Source organism: Oncorhynchus keta, chromosome 26 (assembly GCF_023373465.1).
Source record: "Oncorhynchus keta strain PuntledgeMale-10-30-2019 chromosome 26, Oket_V2, whole genome shotgun sequence".
Taxonomy (NCBI): Eukaryota; Metazoa; Chordata; class Actinopteri; order Salmoniformes; family Salmonidae; genus Oncorhynchus; species Oncorhynchus keta.
In genome coordinates, this window is record NC_068446.1 from 13,497,991 (window position 1) to 13,523,810 (window position 25,820).

The 25,820-nt window shown below is 42.2% G+C and overlaps 1 protein-coding gene across 3 annotated transcripts in view; it reads right to left on the reverse strand.

Moving 5' to 3' along the window:
* The window catches only part of LOC118371481 (CMP-N-acetylneuraminate-beta-1,4-galactoside alpha-2,3-sialyltransferase-like), a 101,739-nt gene that overhangs the window by 54,192 nt on the left and 21,727 nt on the right, over positions 1-25,820 (reverse strand). For all 3 annotated transcript variants that reach the window (XM_035756938.2, XM_035756937.2, XM_052480280.1), the window contains exon 4: positions 10,836-10,928. In XM_035756938.2, coding sequence (XP_035612831.1) covers positions 10,836-10,928 — 93 coding nt within the window. The remainder of the gene's footprint in view (positions 1-10,835; positions 10,929-25,820) is intronic.

Below are 25,820 nucleotides of genomic sequence, written 5' to 3' on the forward strand. Positions count from 1 at the left end.
TTCGAATAAGGCTGTGACGTAACAAAATGTGGAAAAGGGGAAGGGGTCTGAACACTTTCCGAAAGCAGTGTCCAGACACCAACTAGACAGACAGAACCCCCATGTGGACATAAGGCAGGAGATGCTCTGATTTAATGTGAGGCAGCATGCTTTACAGGATTACAGGAGTTGTGTTTCAGGTCATCTACTGGCTGTTCCTGTCTTTATCAGCACCCAGAGTACAGCGAGGGAGGGAGGGATGGGCAGAGAGAAAGAGAGAGCGAGCAAGAGGTGACAGCATCCTTCATCCAACATAGCGTGAGAGGAAATGCAGAGATGCATCTAAAAACAGATCAAGACATAGGCTTAGCTGAGCGAACGCTGTCTGGACAACTGTCAGGAATGCATGGGAACACTACAATAACTACAAGGGGTTATGCCTCAATGGGAATCTCCTGCTCACCAGTCTGTTTCAAACAGTTGCCAATCCACTGACAGAAAGACTAGTTTTTGGCATCAGCACTATGTTGTTTTGACAAACAAACCGTACTGCTGTCTATCTTCTGTCTGTGAATGATTAGCCACATCGTCTTGACAGACCACACAAAGGTAAAACCTATTGAATATGAAAAACCTGTGATGAATGTATGTGACACGCTACTAACAAAAGCAATGGTTCCATCATCCATGGAAATCAGATGCTTTGTGACATTCAGTAGTTCCACCCCTCATTGCAGGTAGTTGACTGATTCAGGGGCATATGATGGTGGTGGCAAGGGTGAGAAAGAGCTGTCATTCTGCACAGCATTGTATCTCATTGGTCTTTACAGTGAGAGGGAGCAACAACAGTTCACCCAGAGGCCGGAAAACCTCCTTCAAAATGCCCTGCCAGCTGCACCAATGAAAATAAATTCTGCATGACCTCAGTGTAGATGTTTACTGTCCTCAACATGTCACCTGATATGTCAGGTACATCTGATGAGGGTATTTTCCACAGTAAGGGTATCATCACAGTAAGCTGATCATTCTACCACAGGACTTATAGTAACTGTAAGACTCCTACAAACAACATTTCCAATTGATGATTCTCCCTTTTTATAGAGTTTTCCCCATACATCTGAAGTCCGATTGAGTTTCAGGGTGCATGTTCAACAATGCATGTAAAATGCATATTACATAGTTAACAAGTCTTTGTTGATTTAGTGTTTCAGCTAACATTGTATTATGTTGTCTATTTACTGCTCACATGTCTTCACTTTAGGCATTCTGCCTCAGATGTACAGCGGCTATATTATTATGTTCCCAAAACACAAAAACTGTCCAGTTGTGCAGATGTTTCTACAATGGCAGGTAGCCTAGTGGTTAGAGCGTTGGGCCAGTAACCAACAGGTTGGTGGATCAAGTCCCTGAGCGGCCACGGTCAAAATCTGTTGTTCTGAATAAGGCAATTAACCCACTGTTCCAAGGCCATGTTATAAATAAGAATTTATTCTTAAATGACTTGCCTATATAAATATATATTTATTTTTAAACGTGTCTTTTAGGCTGCAAAAACATTCACTTGATGTTACAAGAACGTTCCCAGAAAACATTTAGTCTCTTTAAAAGTTTCCCAGAATGCTTATTTAGGTTGTGGAAACATTGTGGGGATATGACAAGAAATTCCTAAAACACTTAAACTGTTCAGTTGTGCTGACATTAAGATAATATTTTCTATCAAGGGTGGGGCAGATCATTTAAAGGCCCACCTCAAGTTCCACATCCAAGACTGAAGCAATACATATTCAGGAATTGGGGTGGGAACAGTGTGGTGATTTCCACATGTAGCAGAGAAATAACAACAAATAGGGCACAGACTGACAGCTGTCAGTGTAACTAGCTAGCATGCTAACCTTAGCCAGCTAATGGAAGCTATGAGAGCACCTTTTCAGTTAAGACAGGCATACTGTAAGTCAGGTGAACATCATTATTTCAGAAAGACTACCAGTTCTACATAGAGCATGCTGGGAAATATTGGTTCTATCGCATGGAGATTTTCAGAATAGTCTGTTTTACTGTAATATATGTGTTTTTGTATGAACATTGATTAGTTAATACATTTTATGCTACACAAAGATAAATAACATACAGTTTTCTAAACCAATCTAATCTGTTGGATTTATTGCACCCGTTACTGAGATGGTTGTTCCAGTTTAGATGATTTAGATCAGGGGTGTCAAACTCATTTCGCATCGTGGGCCACATACGGCCTAGGGAGATGTCAAGTGGGCCGGACCATTAAAATTATACCATACTCTGCTATAAATAACCAAAATATCATGTCTTTCCTTTGTTTTGGTGTAAAGAAGCACAAGAACATTAGGAAAATATTGAAATTTAATGAACTATCCTTTTACAAAACATTTCATGAAACACCTCATATTTCCTTAGACAAATGTGCAATTTACTTTTATCATTCACAAATATGCATTGCAACTGATCCCACTGATTGTACAAAGGCACAAAACTTTAATTGGTACTGAAAAATATAGTAATGCACTTTAAGATTAAATGAGACTTTTAAAGAAAGGAATTTTTAAACCACTTACACATACGCATATAAAATCTAAATGTAATCCCTGCGTACACCTTACAAACTAAGGAGAGTGATTTTAAATGTGTAATGAAGAAAGTGTTCGCCTGTCCTGTAAATCTGTAAACTTCATACATGAAACATACATACACATACAATACATACTGAACATTTATGGAGCACAAAGGTTTTCCGTGCATCTCTAAATAAATAGGACGTGGTCCATTTTTCTTTGAAAATTCTACACTCCTTATCTACTTTTCTCCGTTTGGATAACGACATTTTGGCTAATGAGGGTGTAGCGGAGAGGTAGAGACCAAGGTATTAACAACGTCGTAACAAGCAGCAGATGGCGCATTGATACCGTCTGCTGTTTTCAGTCTGTCTCAGTGATGCGGCTTGTCTTCTACTCTGATGGAAAGAGTGCGCCCCTTAGCGGATAATCCATGAATTGCAGCGAATTAAAAATATTAATTCCATGTCTTTTATGCATTTTTTCCACTTTCAAATTATCCTGCGGGCCTGATCGAACCTCCTTGGGGGCCGGTTCCGGCCCGCGGGCCGTATGTTTGACACCCCTGATTTAGATCATTCCTATCCTGGCAGCCATTATGAATGCAGGTTGCGGATGATTAACAATTCCACTTATTGGATTTCCTAACTCTGGCTGGATTCCAATAGGAATTACACATCACTTTGCAAGCCAGCATAACGTAATTTGCAGGCCAAACCAGGAGATTCCTAAACACCACTGTGTTGGGGGTATAATTAGGCCCTCAAAGAAAGGCCTTATAAAATGTAATGTATTGACATAAATAATACAAAATATAAGGATAATCAGACCCCTTTCATAGAAAGGTTCCACCATAACCCTCCAAAGACAAAGGGGTTCTGGGTAGAACAGTTCATAGACAGTTCTAGGAAGAACATTTAGATTATGAAGGGTTCTACCAAGAATCATTTTATAGAGTGTTCTAGGTAGAACAGGGGGTTCTTTGAAGAACCCTACACAGAGGGTTCTAGCTGGAACCTCTGCAAAGGTTTCTAACCAGCACCAAACAGGGTTCCCCTATGGGGATAAACCTAAAACCCTATATGGTTCTACTTACACTCTTAGAAAAAAGATGCTACCTGTCTCAGCTAAACCGTGCCTATACAATCTGTTGACATGTTAAGGGTTGACATTTTACTCTTGTCGTTTGATAATTCCAGTGAAACCGTGTTCATTTTTGGACATTCACACGGACATTATCAAATAGCGATATTCTTTGTCTCTGTCTTATTTCAGCAAGCTAGCAAGCTGTATATCAATGACTATCTAAATTGTGACCTTGAATCCACCATAGAAATAGAAAGAATATGAGCTCAGGTAATATGGATATCCTAAATAGTGAACAGTTTGGAGCATGTATTGAAGCAATGGGTGAGATCGTTTTGCATGCCCTGGTGTCCCGGGTGGATGGAGATTTCTCTTTAGGGATCAATGGAATGGTCAAACGAGCAAACCATGCACACCCGGCCATGCAACACAAATTTGCCTAAAACGTTATTGATCAAGACCATTCATCTTGGGGCGACGGGGAGCCGGGTTCTAAAATGCAATCATATCACACAATTTTACTATTTATAAAATGTTCATTTTTTTTAATGCAGACTAGCCAAAAAAATAAGTAAACCTTTACAAATAATCCAATGAATTGTGATAAGTTTGCCCCATGGCAAGGTGTCCAAGTGTAGGGTCATCATTAGTTAACACAGCCACAAAGTCAGAAACACTGTTGGTTTCTAAATAAATCACACTGCTAACCTTAATTTAAGGTTAGGCGAAGGGACAAATCGAAATTGACAGAATGGTTACCTGGGTTCAGTGAATTGTTTGCAGCAAATATTTCAATATAACAGTCAGGAAGGACAACACAATCGTTTTAATTTTATTTTTGTATTGGGTGTATCTACCGACTGCATGTATAGGTCCGGAAAGATGCATCCTTTGTTTTGTTATTTTTGTTTTACTCTGCCTGCAAACACGCTAGATGATTCAGAATCCATTGAAGAGCTTGAACGAGGAGGCGGATGCTGGTAGGAAGCGGAACATGGCGGAAGCAGAAGTGTTGTTTGAGGCTGAAAGCATGTCGAGTACAGTTAGCGAGAAAAATGTGTGGACAACAGTGAAGTCCAAGAATGGAACAAAAAGAGCTCAAATAGTTGTGGAAAATGAGTCTGATGACTCAAAATGAGCCTGATGAACAATCTGGACTTAAATGGAGATGTACTCTTATAATATCCACCTGACCAGCCACCCCTCAGAGCCTGGTTTCTCTCTAGGTTTCTTCCTAGGTGTCTGCTATTCTAGGGAGTTTCTCCTAACCACAATGCTTCTACATCTGCATTGCTTGCTGTTTGGGGTTTTAGGCTGGGTTTCTGTACAGCACTTTGTGACATCTGCTGATGTAAAAAAAGGGTTTTATAAATCGATTTGCTTGTTGGACTACGTTTTTGGACAATGATGTTTATTTGGGAAACCCTTTTTGAAGTCCCGACGATGGTGAAGAAGGCATTGGGAAAAATGGATGCAGTCAAAGTAACCAGGAGTGGTGTGGTGTTGACATCGTGTGTATCTAAAGAGCAAAAAGAGTGTGCATTGTGGCTCGCATGACGCGAACAGCTTTGATAATCCATATCTAAGGTAGTGTTACAAAGGGTCGGAAACTCTCTGGTAAATTTCCGGAATTTTTACGGAAGTTTTCCATTGGAAGTTAAGCATGGGAATTTGGGGAATTTCTAGGTCTTGTGGCATATTTTGGTTAAACTATCCTCAATTCAATGGAATTGCAACCCTCTGCATGCACAGTGCATTCTTTTATCACATGTGATGGAAGAGTCCACTGCACATGTACAGCTGATTCTCAAGATCTTGCACACTTATCTGTTCATGGAATTGTATTTGTTTTCTTTTCCACTCATTTTTTTGTAATCTTTTCAGGAAAATGCCACGGGCACTATCTGATGTGTGGAGACATTACACTGCCGCTAATGTAGAAGGAAAAGCTGTGTACATTTGCAAATACTGTGCCAAATCATATGTGAAGAATGCAACAAAGATGCACAATCATCTGGCCAAGTGCATAAAGTTCCCTCAGCACTCACAACAAGCAACCTCTGAAAAAGTCCCTCTACTTATATTAGCTTTAGATTACATTTAAAAATCCAGTCAAATGTATAATTGAGATTTACTGTAAAAAAATGTACATTGTGTAAAAAATGATATGTTTTTCATGATCTGCAAAGTGATCCTAGATCAGCACTCAGAGTCTTGGATACCTTATATAAATGCAACATGCAAGAATTCCAAAGGTTTTAATGAGTTACAGTTCATATAAGGAAATCAGTCAATTTAAATACATTCATTAGGTCCTAATCTATGGATTTCACACAACTGGGAATACGTATATGAATATGTTGGTCATAGCACCTTAAAAAAAGGACTGGGACATTTTCGAGCTTCCAGTAATTGTTTACAGATCATTGTGACATGGGGCCATGCATTATCATGCTTCTGAAACATGGGGTGATGGTGGCGGATGAATGGTACAAAAATGGGCCTCATGATCTCTTCACGGTATCTCTGTGCATTCAAATTGTCATTGATAAAATGCAATTGTGTTTGTTGTTCATAGCTTATGCTTGCCCATATCATAACCCAACCGTAACCATGGGGAACTCTGTTCACAACGTTGACATCAGAAAACCAGTCACCCACACGATACGATACAAGCTATCTGCCATCTGCCCGGTACAGTTGAAACAGGATTTATCCGTGAAGAGCACTTCTCCAGCGTGCCAGTGGCCATCGAAGGTGAGCATTTACACACTGAAGTCAGTTACGATGCCGAACTGCAGTCAGATCAAGATCCCGGTGAGGACGACGAGCATGCAGATGAGCTTCACTGAGACGCTGCAGCCCGCCTGGTGTTCAACCTTCCCAATTTCTCCCATGTCACCCCACTCCTCCGCACACTCCACTGGCTTCTAGTCGAAGCTCGCACACACTACAAAACCATGGTACTTAATAATAACAATTAATATATGCCATTTAGCTGACGCTTTTATCCAAAGCGACTTACAGTCATGTGTGCATACATTCTACGTATGGGTGGTCCCGGGAATCAAACCCACTACCCTGGCGTTACAAGCGCCATGCTCTACCAACTGAGCCACAGAAGGACCACTTGCCTACGAGCAGCAAGAGGTACTGCCCCTCCCTACCTTCAGAATATGCTAAAATCCTGCACCCAAAACTGAGCACTCCATTCTGCCACATCTGGTCTCTTGGCACTCCCACACTTTTTAAAATTGTATTATTATTTTTTTTAACCTTTTATTTAATTAGGCAAGTCCGTTAAGAACAAATTCTTATTTTCAATGACGGCCTAGGAACAGTGGGTTAAGTGCCTGTTCAGGGGCAGAACGACAGATTTGTACATTGTCAGCTCGGGAATTTGAACTTGCAACCTTTCGGTTACTAGTCCAATGCTCTAACCACTAGGCTACCCTGTCGCCCCATTGGCAGGGCAGCTCCCAATGGTGGAACCAGCTTTCCCCTGAAGTTAGAACAGCAGAGTCCATGCCCATCTTCAGAAAACATTTCAGATCCTACTTCTTCCAAGAATATCTTAAATAATCCCACATCACCCCCCGAACTAACACTCACACTTGACTTTTTCTGCCTTACTAGCTCTGACTTTGCTGATAGTACATGTTTCCTCAAAGTAGCTTACTATGACTGTGATATGTGGTTGTCCTGTAAACTAACTGTAAATCTCTCTGGATAGGAGTGTCTGCTAAATGACTAAAATGTAAATAAGATGGGTGAAGTGATACCAATATTTCCCTGGATTAGATATGTATAAGAAGGTTTGAAAGAAAGCGTGGAATTCCTGATTAACCATACTGACATGGCTATAAACTGAAAACATTATATGGGAGAGCACTTCCCTGGTGGTGCATAGGATAAAAGATCTGAGCTGTGTTCGAATACCCATACTAACATACTGTATACTACTTACCTAATGAGTATATACTACATACTATTAGTTAATTTTAGTATCATGTAAACAAACGGTATCGTTTCCGGTGAGCGTACTAGGGCTTCGCCTGTCTAAAGGAAGTTGCTGCTGTTGCAATGCAACCTCTCACTAGCTAGTTAGCATATCAAATTACTAGCTAGACATTTTACGACTTTGGGTGTGTTTGTAAATTCAATCTGGAATGCCAGAGTGCGCTCTGGGCGTTCCAAAATCAAGAGTTGACAGATTGTCCATTCTTAAATTCAATGTGTTTTGATCTCGGTGCTTTCAGAGCACACACTGGATGCTCTGGCCGAGGAGTAGAGTTGATCCGAGCATTCTGACCTCGGCAGTCAAGCACCCAAGCTAACTGGCTAACTATGGCTAGATTGCTAGCTACTTCCAGACACAAATGGGAAAACACCTCACTCTGACCATTTTACTCACCGTAGCAGAGCTGGTTAGGCTGTTTTCATGTTATCCAGAGTGTTGGTGACTGTGTAACTGTGCTGCTGGAAACACATTTAATTATGTTTTTTCTTTGCTGACGTTTACTAACACCGGTCTTATTCATCGGGTGTTGAGCGTTTCTAAACTCATCAGTTATTCTGTGCTCTGACGCACTCAGACGAGAGTGCTCTGAAATCAGAGTAGAGAGCCAGAATTAACAATGTCCATTGAGAATGCACAATGACTATACCACTTAGCTAAGAATGACATGAATAATCAAGACAAACATTGGGTAGTTAGTTAGATAGCATATATATACACACTATTGTTTTTTACCCCTTTTTTGTGGTATTCAATTGGTAATCACAGTCTTGTCTCATTGCTGCAACTCCCGTACGGACTCGGGAGAGAAGTGCATCCTCCAAAACACCAAGCTGCACTTGACACAATGCCCACTTAACTCAGAAGCCAGGCGCACCAATGTGTCGGAGGAAACACCGTACACCTGGCGACCGTGTCAGCATGCACTGCGCCCGGCCCACCACAGGAGTCACTAGTGCGCAATGGGACAAGGACATCCCTGCTGGCCAAACCCTCCCATAACCTGGACAACACTGGGCCAATTTGTTCACCGCCCCATGGGTCTCCCGGTAACAGCCGTCTGCGACAGAGCCTGGACTCGAACCAAGAATCTCTAGTGGCACAGCTAGCACTGCATGCCTTTAGACCACTGTGCCACTCGGGAGGCCATGATAGCATATAGTTAAAATATTGCCTGGCAAGTTCGATGTATTAGTAGCCAACTAACATTAGGTAGCTAGCTAACATACCAGTACATACAAGCAACTGCTGTAATGATATGCTATGCTATGTGGTTCATAAGGCTCACATGGCTAACAAATTGCCAATGTAACGCAACTTATTTGAAAAGTCATTACTTTATTATATTGCTCAACATTTTCTTAACATTTGTCATAATTAGTTAAAGCAATGAATTTGTATCCGCTCTCATCAGACATCAGCTGCATATTTTCTGCCATTTTCTTCAAATGTGAAAACATTGAAGCCATGCCCATTTTTCTGATGAATTGCATTATGGGTCCTAAAAGCTGCTTGTATACTTCATATTTTGGCAAATGTAGTACACCATCCGGAAACTTTTGGCATATTAACTATATCCATACTATGACCAATAAGCATACTACAGTACATATTCAATTTGCGTCACATATGGTTAGTATGAGTATTCAAACATAGCTCTGGCTTGAGACCCAAACATTGCAGGTTCAAACCACATGTGCAGATTGTCAACATATGAAGTGAAATAAATATGGTTGTATTTGTATGATTAAATGCTGTTCAAATGTCCTATGAAATTAAAATGACCCCATAATATTCTGGGTCCATAATATCACCTTAAAATGCAAATTTCCATTAAATCAAGAGAGAAACATAATGGGGATGTATTCCAATCTGCTTTCTCATGCTTTACAGAGTTAAAAATGTGCATGTTGAGGATGTTGTGGTAATATTAGATCAAACTTAAATATAAAATGTTCTATATGTAAGAAGGAGAAACACCTGGCTAGACAAGAACACAAATGTGAACTGGATCGGGATCGCTCACTGACCAAAGTCTTCTCTTGTCCCCAAAAAGACAAAGTCAACATTCACTACACACCATGATCATTCCTTGCAAGCTTTGAGAAGGTATTTGTGTATGTATCGTTCATAGTGAATTACACTGTCCTTTTAATAATGACGAATATCAAAACAACCAAATAAAGTTCACGTCAATGGTAACTTATTGAGACACCTGACATTTGTAATAGATAATGATGTGTAAAATAGAATGTGCCTGACATTTGTAATGACCCAGTATGAAAATGTGTTTCCATAGCGTTGTGGATGGTAGGATATCAGAGACCCTTTGCCTCTGCCTGGTGAAAGATCAATCTCAATTTTTATTTCCTGGATTCCTTGTGCCCTCTCTCCTCGCTTCCTTCTGAAAATACACTGGAGGAGAACATCCGAGGTCCTCTCTCTCAGATCTTTTCCACCAATATTTTTTGAGATGGCAAAGAGAGAGAACCCAAGGAATCAAGGAAATACAAATAGAGAAAGATGCTTTGCTTCTGCCTGGTGAAAAGTCACTGATATCCTACCATCCACAACGCTATGGAAACACATGTTCATACTGGGTCAGTACAAATGAAAGATTCATTGAGATGAATCCACAGGAAGGTCGTCATCTTCACTGGGAGTCACTGAGGGTGCCCTGACCTTTTAACCCATGATCTGTCCAATGAGAGGACCATCTGAGTCACCTGGCTGCCTCTAACTAGCTGAGGAGGGCCGGACAATGGGCCAGTAGACTGCCAGCAGACAAGGAAATGGTTTTATGGGGAAGTTTTTTTCTGGATGAAGGAAGCGTCTCATATAGTATCTGAGATGGAGCTGACAATAATCTGTGGGTTTATTGTGTTCATGCTGAGAATCCATGGCATATATAATACAGTAGGACACTGGTGATTTAGAAAGTACAACTGAATGTTAATGAGATGGAAAGGTGTGGTCAGAGAGTGAAATAAAACCTTGAATAAGGCCGTCAAATTAGCGCCATCATCATCTCACCCGGAGGTAAAACGCTTTACTTAAATGGGAGAGGAAATATTTATGGGGTGCTGAATCATATCGATGCATCAAAAACCAAATTATAAAAACTGAAAAATGATGATAAAACATGCACATTAAAAGAATTAGCTTACTTTGGATAAATGGCAGTCATCTTAGCAGCTGCATAGCCAGGCTTGCAGACTCCCTCGCTGAGATTGCCATACTTGTACATCAGCTCCAAAGGCCTGTGGAACAAAGAGGAAAGTCAGAGACGGTCACGCAAGGAGAAGAAAGGGAAGGGGATACCTAGTAAAAACTGAATGCATACAACTGAAATGTGTCTTCCACATTTAACACAACCCCTCTGAATCAGAGAGGTGCAGGGGGCTGCCTTACTCAAGGTTATCGGCACATGGTTAGAGCGTTGGACTAGTAACCGAAAGGTTGCAAGATCAAAAATCCCCGAGCTGACAAGGTACAAATCTGTTGTTCTGCCCCTGAACAGGCAGTTAACCCACTGTTCCTAGGCCGTCATTGAAAATAAGAATTTGTTCTTAACTGACTTGCCTAGTAAAATAAAGGTATTAAAAAAAAAATAATAATAAAAAAACATTGGCAGCAGTTGTTGGGGGATAACTGTCTTGATCAAGGGCAGAACAGCAGATTTTTCCACCTTGCCAGCTCTGGGACTTTTCAGTTACTGGTCCACCGCTCTTCACCGCTAGGCTAGAGGAAAGGCCATTTCCTTGATGCTCATATTCTTATCTTGTATTATTTCTTATTGCTGTTGCATTGTCAATTAAGAACATGCAAGTAAGCATTCCGTTGGACAGTATATACCCCCTCATACTCAATTGGCGGACTGTGGTCCGGATATGGACCCAGAAAGGGTTCTTGGTCAGGTTTCAACCCCTGGTGTCATATAAACACAAATTAGACATGGAAAAATGTGTAGAATTGCAGGAATTTTGCATTAAAATGACTAGATGTTCTCTCCACTAACAAGAGTGCCTTAGACCGCTGCGCGAGCCCAAATAGTACTTGAGTACCCCTGGTGTATCCTGTACATACAACCAATAAAACTTGAAAAAAAATCATCTAAAAGCCTAAAAAGCTGCATAAGCCTTAAAAAAGAACCAGGAGTACGCTGTAAACGTGTAAAAGTTAAGAACAAACAACCAGATCATTAAACCTTTGAATCCCTAATAAGATTGCAAAGAATAGATGTTGATGACAATTTGATGGCTCTTACTTTAAAGATCCTCAAATTATACTGTAAACATAGATTTTCATTTCTTTAATAATGCATAAGAGCATTTATACCCTCCTAAAACTGTTTAGCCTCATATACCCGGAAAATGTTAAGACTGGAGCAGCTGTAGTGTAGCTGTAGTGTAGCAGCTTTTCACCGAAAAGGGGGGCAGCCTCTCCGCGCTGTCGTTTATTTAACTCTCACCTCTATCCAATGATTCAGTGATAAAGGATGAATCATGCACAGTAGTGATCATTTTGATTAAACTTCCATTAAAGATGAATTGTTTACATTTTATTTGCATATCAAATTAAAATAGTAAAAACATACATGTTTTACCTAATTTTCAAACTCAGTAAAATGTTAATTATATGAATCTGAAACTTGACTGAATGACTTATGCATCTAATGAATTATGTTAGATGTTTAAATAATCACTTTACCTATCTTTATTTTGCCATGAACTTGTTTTGGCATTTAACTTGTTTTAGTATTGACATTGCCATTTAAAAGTAGTCAACTGGGTGGGTTTCCTATGGGCTGGGAGTGATCAGAGAGCATTGTCTTCTTCAAACTGAGTGGCTTATGGTTTGTAAACAAAAGATTAAGGTAATATCCAGGAGCCAAAACCAAGATTTATACCAGGATATTGGTCCCAAGATCCAGACCCGGTGAGTTGAAACCATGACAAGTTAAAGACTGAAATTATGTAGTCTTCCATACCACTAGATCAAGAGTCCATGGGCCATTACTTCAATTGTAAGAAACTCAAAGTATGTGAACCCTTTGGAAATACCTTAATTTCTGAATAAATTTGTCATACAATTTGATCTGATCTTCATCTAGGTCACAACAATAGACAAACACAGTCTGCTTAAACTAATAACACAAACAATTAAACGTTTCATGTCTTTATTGAACACACCGTGTAAATATTCACAGTGCAGGGTGGAAAAAGTATGTGAACCCTTGGATTTAAAAACTGTGTGACCCTCCTTTTGCAGCAATAACCTCAACCAAAAGTGTTCTGTAGTGGTGGATCAGAGCTGCACAATGGTCAGGAGGAATTTTGGACCATTCCTCTTTACAAAACTGTTTCAGTTCAGCAATACCCTTGGGATGTCTGGTATAAACTGCTCTCTTGAAGTCAAGCCACAGCATCTCAAATCGGGTTGAGTTCAGGACTCTGACTGGGCCACTCCAGAAGGCGTATTTTCTTCTGTTGAAACCATTATATTGTTGATTTACTTCTGTTTTGGGTCACTGTCCTGTTACATCACCCAACTTCTGTTGAGCTTCAATTGGCGGATAGATAGCCTAACATCCCATTGAGCACATCTGGGACCTGTTGGATCAGAGGGTGAGGGCTAGGGCCAATCCCCCCCATTAATGTCCGGGAACTTGCAAGTGCCTTGGTGGAAGAGTGGGGTAACATCTCACCGCAAGAACTGGCATATCTGGTGCAGTCCATGAGGAGATGCACTGCAGTACTTAACGCAGCTGGTGGCCACACCAGATACTGACTGTTACTTTTGATTTTGACCACCCCTTTGTTCAGGGACACATTATTACATTTCTGTTAGTCACATATCTGTGGAACTTGTTCAGTTTATGTCTCAGTTGTTGAATCTTGTCATGACCATACAAATATTTACACGTTAAGTTTGCTGAAAATAAATGCATTTGACAGCGAGAGGACATTTCTTTTATGGCTGAGTTTATATTTTATATTTTTCAAAGTAGCCACGTTTTGCTTTGATGACAGCTTTGCACACTCTTGGTGAACGGATAACCTCCAAATGTGTGGTTCCCACCGTGAAGCATGGAGGAGGAGGAGGTGTGATGGTGTGGTGGGGGGTCTTTGCTGGTGACACTGTCAGTGATTTTAGAATTCAAAGCACACTTAACCAACATGGCTACCACAGCATTCTGAAAGCGATATGCCATCCCATCTGTTTTTGGGACTATCTGTAACGGTTTTTGTCTGGTGAAGGAGAGGAGGACCAAAATGCAGAGTGGTAAGTGTTTGTCATATTTTAATAGAAAAACTGAACACTACACAAAATAATAACGAAGAGAAAACGAAACAGTTCTGCCAGGTGAACATACTAAACAGAAATTAAACACCCACAACCAAAATGGGGAAAACAGGCTACCTAAGTATGATTCTCAATCAGAGACAACGAACGACACCTGCCTCTGATTGAGAACCATACAAGGCCAAACACATAGAAATATTACAACCTAGAAAAAAGAACATAGACTACCCACCCCAACTCACGCCCTGACCAACCTAACACAAAGACATAAAAAAGGAACTAAGGTCAGAACGTGACACGATCATATGTTTTTCAACAGAATAATGGCCCCCCAAAAATCGAGGCTGCGTAAGGGCTATTTGACCAAGAAGGAGAGTGAATGAGTGCTGCATCAGATGACCTGGCATCCACAATCACCTGACCTCAACCCAATTGAGATGATTTGGGATGAGTTGGACCGCAGAGTGAAGGAAAAGCAGCCAACAAGTGCTCAGTATATGTGAGAACTCCTTCAAGACTGTTGGAAAAGGCATTCCAGGTGAAGCATGTTGTTAACTTCCGGGTTGGGGCGAGCGGTCGCATCGCACTTCGCTCCGCAGGTAGTATAACTTTTTCATTACATTTCATTACATTTCATTATAGTACAACGGTTGATCTGTCTAATCTTAGCAATTTCTTCTTAGCTAGCTACATAGCCGTCCTTGTATCAGAGATAATTGCATAATTATCGTATTTCGTCGCCCTAACGTAGCCTTCACTGCTATTCGCCCAGCAGCTAGCAAACGCTAGCAAACGCCCACAGATTAGCACCACTGTAGTGCTATTACACTATTACACTCAACTGAACGACTTGATTAGTTTAGTGTTAGCCAGCTACATAGCTGTCTTTGTATCCAAGATAATTGTGTAGTTTAGAGTGTGTAGTCTTGGAGTGATCATCTTAATTTACCGAGGTTAGCTAGCCAGCTATTTGTCGTCCTTAACGTAGGAGACTCTGCTAGCTAGCCAACAGCTAACAGCTAACAGCTAGCCAACGTCTACTGAATAGTACTCAACAACCCGGTCGCATTCACAGGTAGTATCACATTTTCATTTCATTTCATTACAGTACAACGGTTTGATTTGTTTGATCGTAGCTAGCTACATAGCTAGCTACATAGCCGTCTTTGTATCAAAGATAATTGTGTAGTCTAGAGCGATTTTCTAGGTTAGCTCGCCAGCTATTGTCGTTCTCTTAACGCAACGTAACGTAAACAACACTGCTAGCTAGCCAGCTAGCCCCCGAATAGCAGCACTGCAGAAACTACTACACTCAACGGAACGACTTGATTAGTGTAGTGTCAACAACGCAGCTACTGCCAGCTAGCCTACTTCAGCAGTACTGTGTCATTTTATTCATTTTAGTCAATAAGATTCTTGCTACGTAAGCTTAACTTTCTGAACATTCGAGACGTGTAGTCCACTTGTCATTCCAATCCCCTTTGCATTAGCGTAGCCTCTTCTGTAGCCTGTCAACTATGTGTCTGTCTATCCCTGTTCTCTCCTCTCTGCACAGACCATACAAACGCTCCACACCGCGTGGCCGCGGCCACCCTAACCTGGTGGTCCCAGCGCGTACGACCCACGTGGAGTTCCAGGTCTCCGGTAGCCTCTGGAACTGCTGATCTGCGGCCAACAAGGCAGAGTTCATCTCAGCCTATGCCTCCCTCCAGTCCCTCGACTTCTTGGCACTGACGGAAACATGGATCACCACAGAGAACACTGCTACTCCTACTGCTCTCTCTTCGTCCGCCCACGTGTTCTCGCACACCCCGAGAGCTTCTGGTCAGCGGGGTGGTGGCACCGGGATCCTCATCTCTCCCAAGTGGTCATTCTCTCTTTCTCCCCTCACCCATCTGTCTATTGCCTCCTTTGAATTCCATGCTGTCACAGTTACCAGCCCTTTCAGGCTTAACATCGTTATCATTTATCGCCCTCCAGGTTCCCTCGGAGAGTTCATCAATGAGCTTGATACCTTGATAAGCTCCTTTCCTGAGGACGGCTCACCTCTCACAGTGCTGGGCGACTTCAACCTCCCCACGTCTACCTCTGACTCATTCCTCTCTGCCTCCTTCTTTCCACTCCTCTCCTCTTTTGACCTCACCCTCTCACCTTCCCCCCCTACTCACAAGGCAGGCAATACGCTCGACCTCATCTTTACTAGATGCTGTTCTTCCACTAACCTCATTGCAACTCCCCTCCAAGTCTCCGACCACTACCTTGTATCCTTTTCCCTCTCGCTCTCATCTAACACCTCCCACACTGCCCCTACTCGGATGGTATCGTGCCGTCCCAACCTTCGCTCCCTCTCCCCGCTACTCTCTCCTCTTCCATCCTATCATCTCTTCCCTCTGCTCATACCTTCTCCAACCTACCTCCTGATTCTGCCTCCTCAACCCTCCTCTCCTCCCTTTCTGCATCCTTTGACTCTCTATGTCCCCTATCCTCCAGGCCGGCGCGGTCATCCCCTCCCGCCCCGTGGCTCGACGACTCATTGCGAGCTCACAGAACAGGGCTCCGGGCAGCTGAGCGGAAATGGAGGAAAACTCACCTCCCTGCGGACCTGGCATCCTTTCACTCCCTCCTCTCTACATTTTCCTCCTCTGTCTCTGCTGCTAAAGCCATTTTCTACCACTCTAAATTCCAAGCATCTGCCTCTAACCCTAGGAAGCTCTTTGCCACCTTCTCCTCACTCCTGAATCCCCCCTCCTCCCTCTCTGCAGATGACTTCGTCAACCATTTTGAAAAGAAGGTCGACGACATCCGATCCTCGTTTGCTAAGTCAAACGGCACCGCTGGTTCTGCTCACACTGCCCTACCCTGTGCTCTGACCTCTTTCTCCCTCTCTCTCCAGATGAAATCTCGCGTCTTGTGACGGCCGGCCGCCCAACAACCTGCCCGCTTGACCCTATCCCCTCCTCTCTTCTCCAGACCATTTCCGGAGACCTCCTCCCTTACCTCACCTCGCTCATCAACTCATCCCTGACCGCTGGCTACGTCCCTTCCGTCCTCAAGAGAGCGAGAGTTGCACCCCTTCTGAAAAAACCTACACTCAATCCCTCCGATGTCAACAACTACAGACCAGTATCCCTTCTTTCTTTTCTCTCCAAAACTCTTGAACGTGCCGTCCTTGGCCAGCTCTCCCGCTATCTCTCTCTGAATGACCTTCTTTATCCAAATCAGTCAGGTTTCAAGACTAGTCATTCAACTGAGACTGCTCTTCTCTGTATCACGGAGGCGCTCCGCACCGCTAAAGCTAACTCTCTCTCCTCTGCTCTCATCCTTCTAGACCTATCGGCTGCCTTCGATACTGTGAACCATCAGATCCTCCTCTCCACCCTCTCCGAGTTGGGCATCTCCGGCACGGCCCACGCTTGGATTGCGTCCTACCTGACAGGTCGCTCCTACCAGGTGGCGTGGCGAGAATCTGTCTCCTCACCACGCGCTCTCACCCCAGGGCTCTGTTCTCGGCCCTCTCCTATTCTCGCTATACACCAAGTCACTTGGCTCTGTCATAACCTCACATGGTCTCTCCTATCATTGCTATGCAGACGACACACAATTAATCTTCTCCTATCCCCCTTCTGATGACCAGGTGGCGAATCGCATCTCTGCATGTCTGGCAGACATATCAATGTGGATGACGGATCACCACCTCAAGCTGAACCTCGGCAAGACGGAGCTGCTCTTCCTCCCGGGGAAGGACTGCCTGTTCCATGATCTCGCCATCACGGTTGACAACTCCATTGTGTCCTCCTCCCAGAGCGCTAAGAACCTTGGCGTGATCCTGGACAACACCCTGTCGTTCTCAACTAACATCAAGGCGGTGGCCCGTTCCTGTAGGTTCATGCTCTACAACATCCGCAGAGTACGACCCTGCCTCACACAGGAAGCGGCGCAGGTCCTAATCCAGGCACTTGTCATCTCCCGTCTGGATTACTGCAACTCGCTGTTGGCTGGGCTCCCTGCCTGTGCCATTAAACCCCTACAACTCATCCAGAACGCCGCAGCCCGTCTGGTGTTCAACCTTCCCAAGTTCTCTCACGTCACCCCGCTCCTCCGCTCTCTCCACTGGCTTCCAGTTGAAGCTCGCATCCACTACAAGACCATGGTGCTTGCCTACGGAGCTGTGAGGGGAACGGCACCTCAGTACCTCCAGGCTCTGATCAGGCCCTACACCCAAACAAGGGCACTGCGTTCATCCACCTCTGGCCTGCTCGCCTCCCTACCACTGAGGAAGTACAGTTCCCGCTCAGCCCAGTCAAAACTGTTCGCTGCTCTGGCCCCCCAATGGTGGAACAAACTCCCTCACGACGCCAGGACAGCGGAGTCAATCACCACCTTCCGGAGACACCTGAAACCCCACCTCTTTAAGGAATACCTAGGATAGGATAAGTAATCCTTCTCACCCCCCCCTTTAAGATTTAGATGCACTATCTTAAAGTGACTATTCTACTGGATGTCATAAGGTGAATGCACCAATTTGTAAGTCGCTCTGGATAAGAGCGTCTGCTAAATGACTTAAATGTAAATGTAAATGTAAATGTAAGCTTTTTAATAATAATATAATATGCCATTTAGCAGACGCTTTTATCCAAAGCGACTTACAGTCATGTGTGCATACATTCTACGTATGCTGATTGAGTAAATACCAAGAGTGTGCGAAGCTGAAGAATCTGAAATATAAAATATATTTTGATTTGTTTAACACTTTTTTTTATTAATACATGATTCCATATGTGTTATTTTATAGTTTGTTTTCATTATTATTCTACAATGTATAAAGTAGTACAAGTAAACCCTTGAATGAGTAGGTGTGTCCAAACTTTTGACAAAATTGACAACAATGTTTAATTTTGGTCATAAAGTCAGTCTCGTTCAAAACTGAGATTTTTCGAGATGATAGGAAAAAAATTGTATGTCACAGAATGAAGGGTACCGTAACTGTTTTCTTGGGTTGGGTTTATTTGGATCCTGTCAACATGCCCACAGCTGGCAGTACCCAAGTAATCATCAATTCGGAGTGCAGGTTGTTACAGGTTTTGTTTTTTACATTTATTGTTTTGAGATTGGACTTTAGCACATATAGCACATTAGCATGTAGGGCGAAGCTGGATTGTACCTCCAAAATGAAGGACTGGGCTGCTACAATGTCTCGCAGAATCTTCACCGGCTGCCTTACAGTCGGCTTGTACCGCAGGGTTCATATCTCTGCAGAGTGGCGATGCTTTTAAGCAGCCGGTGAAGATACTGCGAGATATTGGGGCATCCCAGGCCTTCATTTTGGAGGGTGTTTTGCCTTTGTCTGACACTTCAGCAACTGGTTACAGTGTGTTAGTACAAGACATGGGAGATGGTTGCATGGAAGTTCCTTTGTATAATATGGAACTCAAGTCTGAACTTAAGTCTGAACAAGTTACGTTATCATTGGAGTGAGGCCTAGCCTACCGGTGAAGGGGGTCTCATTCATTTTGGGAAACAATGTGGCTGGAGGGAAGCTCGTTCCAAATCCTGTCGTTTGTAAGGAACCCAGAGTAGAGAAAGCTGATGGGTTATCAGAAAAGTGCCCTAGGGTGTTCCTAGTTTGTGCCGTTACACATACTATGTCTAAAAAAGTCGCCGGGAGCAAGTCTAGTGTTGAGGAGCGATCCCACCCTGGTCGATCTGTCGGAGACATTTATGGGTGATCTGGATTTTGCTAAACCCCCTGAGTTGACCTCTCCTTTGAAAACCCCAAAGGTGAGCAAGTATCTTCTAGGACCACTGAAGGAATAGAGGGTCCCCACAGTTGACACTTGAAGCAGCTGATTGCAGAACAGAGTAAAGATGTTTCCCTCACCCCTCTTTTTGCTAAGATACTGAAAGTGGCTAGCTCAGGGCTCTAGTTGTTTTGAGAGACCTTTAGTTGGCGCTCCCTATTTGATTTCTAGAAAAACATTCCTTTGTATAAAATATTCATTTTTTTGATTGCTTCCCGTCTAAGTTTGGTGTGGGATTTTATTTTGTTTGCCTCTTCTTGAGCAAATTTACTGGATGCTCATGGTGGGTCTTTTAGGTTCGTTCCAGTTGTTGTTGCTAGTCAACTTTCAGTAGACAACCCCATGAGTGTCTTTCAGAACGCCTCCTAAAACCCCACCTGTTTTGGTTGTTGGTCAGTGACCGTCAGTTCCCCCTCGTGTTTGAGCATCATTTTTGGTTTTCTTGCTGGGGAACGTAACAAGTTGCACGTCTGGTTTTACAGCGCCTCAGAATGGACCTTGAATGGGAGTCTATGGGTGCGTTCTGAGCGGATCCCTTTTCTCAAGTTGGTGACCATCGTTGGTGTGTGTTGCATTATGGGGATACAAGCTCCGACTCTGCAGTTGTCAGGCTCTTCATCAACTTTATCCTGCAGTCATCGCATGCATTGTGGGAGGCTCGTTTGTCAACCAATCATTAGGGTGTTTTTCGTAGACCCACGCGAACGTGACCAAAGACATGACTGAAACAGGAACCAACTTTGCCACAATTCATGTATACAATAGAAATGTACAAATTAACATGATATTTTAGGTTCTCTTTCACCAATGTATTATACAATGTACACACATACATTCTCAGTTTAAGTGTGTGATATGGTGGCTGGAGAACAACCTTTTATAAAGAATGGCAACACTGCCATATTGCACTTAGCCTTGCTGTTAGAAAACCAGACCAGTGTCAGACTTGGCTGTCAGATGCACCTCCCCCAACTTCACTCCTCAACTTTTTTCATCCACTCAAATTAGCACTTACGACTATTTTCATCCACTCAAATGAGCATTTACGGCAGGAGCGTCAAACAGCCACCAGTTTTTATTGGCTAATCTCTGTCCATCACCATCTAGTGCAACCCTTAGAACCTCCCCCCTACATTGTGGACTTCAAAGTTCAAGCAGCGCAAGTGATTTAAGGAAGTGAGTTAGAAAATCTGAAAGTACGCATCTTAGAAATAGTTTTTACATGTAAACTTTATATGCCCAACTCAATTGTGCTTCCCCAAAATAATATGGTTCATGTGATAGAACATCTTGTTTTCCACTCGCTTCCACAGCCACAAAGTAAAAATGGACTACAAAAATGTGCTTTTTGGTCATAATTTAAGGTTAGGGTTAGGCATAAGGTTAGCAGTGTGGTTAGAGTTAGCTTTAAAATCAGATTTTAAGAAGAGGCATTTTAGAAATAGGCAAGGTTTATGACTTTGTGGCTGTGTTAATTAGTGACAACCCTCTCCCGCCTCGATTTAGAGCCGCGCCTCTTAACAGAATTTGAATTGATTAGCATGTCACTCAGTAAATCCACTACCCCGTGAATTCCAAACAGTCCCACACTGTTACCAGGCTCTATGCGCCAGCAATTCAAGCCTTGGGACGAGTTTATCCAAAGTCAAAGCAACTTTGCCACGGTCACGCCGGCTGAAGCTAATTGGCTAAATCATTTGTTTAACTCTTACCACCTACGGACACACGAGACACCCACATCAAACCACAACCCTCAACCAACTCACGGTTTAATTCAGTCATGGCTGCTATCATTTCTTAATGAACCAAATCTAAAACGAGGAACTAAATCAGGAAGTGCCCCAGGAATTACAGTATCCCTCTGTTTCCAGCAAGCTAAATATATCCCCAAGAGGCCCCTAAAATTATTAGGAAAATGGTTTCTAGTTGAGGTGGGGCTGGTCGTAAAGAGTAAAGTAAAGTAAAGTAAAAAGTAAAGAGAAAACAATTGCCCTCACAGACAGTCTGTGTCCCAAATGGTAAACCTATTCCCTTCATAGTGCACTACTTGTGACCAGAGCCCTATAGGCCCTTGTCAAAAGAAGACATTATGAAGGGCATAGGGTGCCATTTGGGAAGCAAGCCAGAGTGCCAGGCCAATATTCTGAAAACCATGCACATTGATATTAATTACTGCTCTGAACAGCAGATTTGAACCTCATCGTGAATAACCTGTTCAGTCCATAGCTTAGTCTAATAAACAGACAAGCCAGAGGAACTACATCAGTTGGGGAAAAGTAGGGCACAACACCATAGCATTGTAATACTAATCTATTCCACTTAGAAGACACGTTTGCATTTTATGACTGTGATCCCTGGGTCGTTCCACCATCTCAGATTGTTCTGAAATAGTTTGTTGTTAGAAACAGATAAGATTAGCATTCCTGCAACATTATTTTGTTGAAATATAATTTAATTAACCTAATTGATTGCACCTAAATTGGCCATTTTAATTCATAAGATCCATATAATATTGAATAAATATAGTACCTAACTAAACTAACAATGTGTATATAATATCAGTTGTCTATATTTAACAAGTAGTATGGAGCGGCGGCTCTGAGTATTGTTTCTTCATACTATGTAATGTACAGTATTCTCAGTGAATTGGTGATGTTTTTTCCCCCTGTTCAGAGAAATTTCTCATTGAAGTTGTTGGGTTTGTCCCGTCCTACATCCTGAATCCCCCCCATTGTTAAAGGGAGAGTTCACTCAAATTACATTGGTTTTCTTAACCTCTTCTTAACCTCTATGGGGGCGCTATGTCATTATTGGATAAAAAGACGTGCCCGTTTTAAGCGCAATATTTTGTCACGAAAAGATGCTCGACTATGCATGGAATTGACAGCCTTGGAAAGACAAAACTCTGACGTTTCCAAAACTGCAAAGATATTATCTGTGAGTGCTCCAGAACTAATGCTACAGGCGAAACCAAGATGAAGTTTCATACTGGAAATGCCCCAGATTCTGAAGGCGCTGTGTTCCAATGTCTCCTTATATGGCTGTCAATGCGCCAGGAATGAGCCTGCCCTTTGTGTCGTTTCTCCAAGGTGTCTGCAGCATTGTGACGTGTTTGTAGGCATATCATTGGAAGATTGACCATAAGGGACTACATTTACCTGGTGTCCCGCCCGGTGTCCTGTGTCGAAATTATTGCGTAATCTGTAGGTCCATGCGCGTTCCATTTCTTCAGAAGAGAAAGTCAACTGCCACGAAGGATTTTATCATCGATAGATATGTGAAAAACACATTGAGGATTGATTCTAAATATCGGTTTGCCATGTTTCTGTCGATATTATGGAGTTAATTTGGAAAAAAGTTTGCGTTTTAATGACTTAATTATTTTTTTTTACATTTACATTTACATTTAAGTCATTTAGCAGACGCTCTTATCCAGAGCGACTTACAAATTGGTGCATTCACCTTATGACATCCAGTGGAACAGCCACTTTACCCAAACGTGATGAACAAAACGGAGCGATTAGTCGACACAAATAATATTTTTTGTAAAAACGGAACATTTGCTATCTAACTGAGAGTCTCCTCATTGAAAACATCTGAAGTTCTTCAAAGGTAAATGATTTTATTTGAATCCTTTTCTGTTTTTTGTGAAAATGTTGCATGCTGAAAGACAGGCATAATCCTATTCTAGGCTATCAATACTGTTACACAAATGCTTGTTTAGCTATGGTTCAAAAGCATATTTTGAAAATCTGAGATGACAGTGTTGTTAACAAAAGGCAAGCTTGAGAGCAAATAGATTCATTTCATTTAATTTGCGATTTTCATGAATAGTTAACTTTGTGTTATGCTAATGAGCTTGCGGATAGATTTACACAATCCTGGATACAGGTTTTTTTCGTAGCTAAACGTGACGCAGAAAACGGAGCGATTTGTCCTAAACAAATCATCTTTCAGGAAAAACTGAACATTTGCTATCTGAGAGTCTCCTCATTGAAAACATCCGAAGTTCTTCAAAGGTAAATTATTTTATTTGAATGCTTTTCTGGTTTTTGTGAAAATGTTGCCTGGTGAATGCTAATGCTAAATGCTACGCTAGCTATCAATACTGTTACACAAATGCTTGTTTTGCAATGGTTGAGAAGCATATTTTGAAAATCTGAGATGACAGTGTTGTTAACAAAAGGCTAAGCTTGAGAGCAAATAGATAAATTTCATTTCATTTGCGATTTTCATGAATAGTTAACGTTGCGTTATGGTAATGAGCTTGAGGCTGTAGTCACGTTACCGGATCCGGGATGGCTCGAAGCAAGAAGTTAAGCAGAAAAACTGTAAGCAGCCTATGGACCAGAGGGGTATCCTACGAAGCAGGTTTGAGGAGTTAGTGAGGTAACTTTGGTCAACTCTGGGCTCAAATTGGGATAACCGTTCATCACTGAAAGTCACTCAATAAGCCATCAGCTAAAATATTTCAGATTGTAAGTTCGTCTTGCGGTCAGCAATCTAAACTTGCAGTAATCATGGTCTAATTTCTGACCGGGCAGCCCCCCATTTGATTTTGTTAGTCACTCACAGTCAGATATCATACATAATAAAAACTGCAAACATTTCTCTCCACCCCATGGTAAAACGTGTAGAATTGCAGAAAATGTTGGGGCCCCCAAAAGACTCTGACTGCATGTGGTATGGATGTGGGTACGCGGACCCATGAGACACTGCGGCCCCCCTTGGTGACTGATTTTTTTTGTCGTTGACCCCCACTCGCATCAAATATGCCCCTCCCTGCATTGAACATTTAGCATTGACAGAATGCATTTTAGACTTCAAGCACAGTAACACTTTGGTATGACTTAATAGAATGATTTTATCAATAGGAGTGGGGGAAAAAGGTGCTTGTGGTTGTGCATTCATAAGCACACAAAAGCACATGAAAGTCGGCATTAACGAGAAGTAATCACATAAGACAACACTACTAAAAGCCTATTTCACACGATAGCCTGCTGCATTTGCAATAACTTTCTTTTCATTTAGACTTTGGCACAAACTAAATGTGGCACTGACTCGCCCATGGATTGACGTTTCAGCATTGTCTCAATGAAGAGTTTGGCACTCGACTAGCCATGTGTGACATGCACGCACAGTTGCATGCCTGCTAGAGTTAGTGGCAGGGGGACAAGCAATATCCACCGCTGTAGTACGGATGAAGACTGAGCTGAAATGTGAAGCTAACTGAAGCTGGTTAGCTTTAGAAAACCCTGAGAAGATCTAGCTTGCTTCGTTGGCAATGTTCCCTGTTATTGTCAGCACTGAGCAAATTTCACGTCTTCTGAACGCAAACGTCCGGCGCGCGTTTACTGTGAACACTAAGGCTGTACTTGCTTTAAGTTAGTTTTAAACCGTGGCCAAGTAAGTAACCGTGGCTATTTGATCCGAATGGCCTACCATAAAAACTAATGGAGAAAAATGCATCCCATAACATTAATATGGAAACAGCTGTTCTATCATTCATCCCACAGTAGCAGCAAATGTGTGGCGTTAAATGTTGGTCTACATTCCGTGAGACTTTTGAAAAAAACATGCCGGGTTTGACATTTTAACCAGTTTATCCACTTGTCCTTCAGACACGGAGGTGACTGAAAATGTTGTTTCATGCAAGAAACCACTTTACAAAATAAAATGCATTATTATTCCCATACCATTATTACAGAGAACCAGTCAAATTATGCCTATTGGCTACTTAGCTTATTCAAGACCGTCTCAAAATACAACACTGCCCTTTTAACACAAAAAAAGCTCTTTACCTGCTTTTCAAAGTTGTCTAGAAATGCACACATGTTGTGTTCTTGTAGTAAGCAATCACTCCCACATTCTTGACTAGAAATGAGCTATAACAAGGCTAATAACTCATTAACTAGCATATAATATGATCAAATGTGCACAGGTGGCTGGCTATATGCAGCTCTCGCTTTGATCTCAAAACAAGCACATCTACTCGTGACCGTTCATGCTGTAAACACAAAACAGTTGAAAGTGAGTGGCACAGATCCA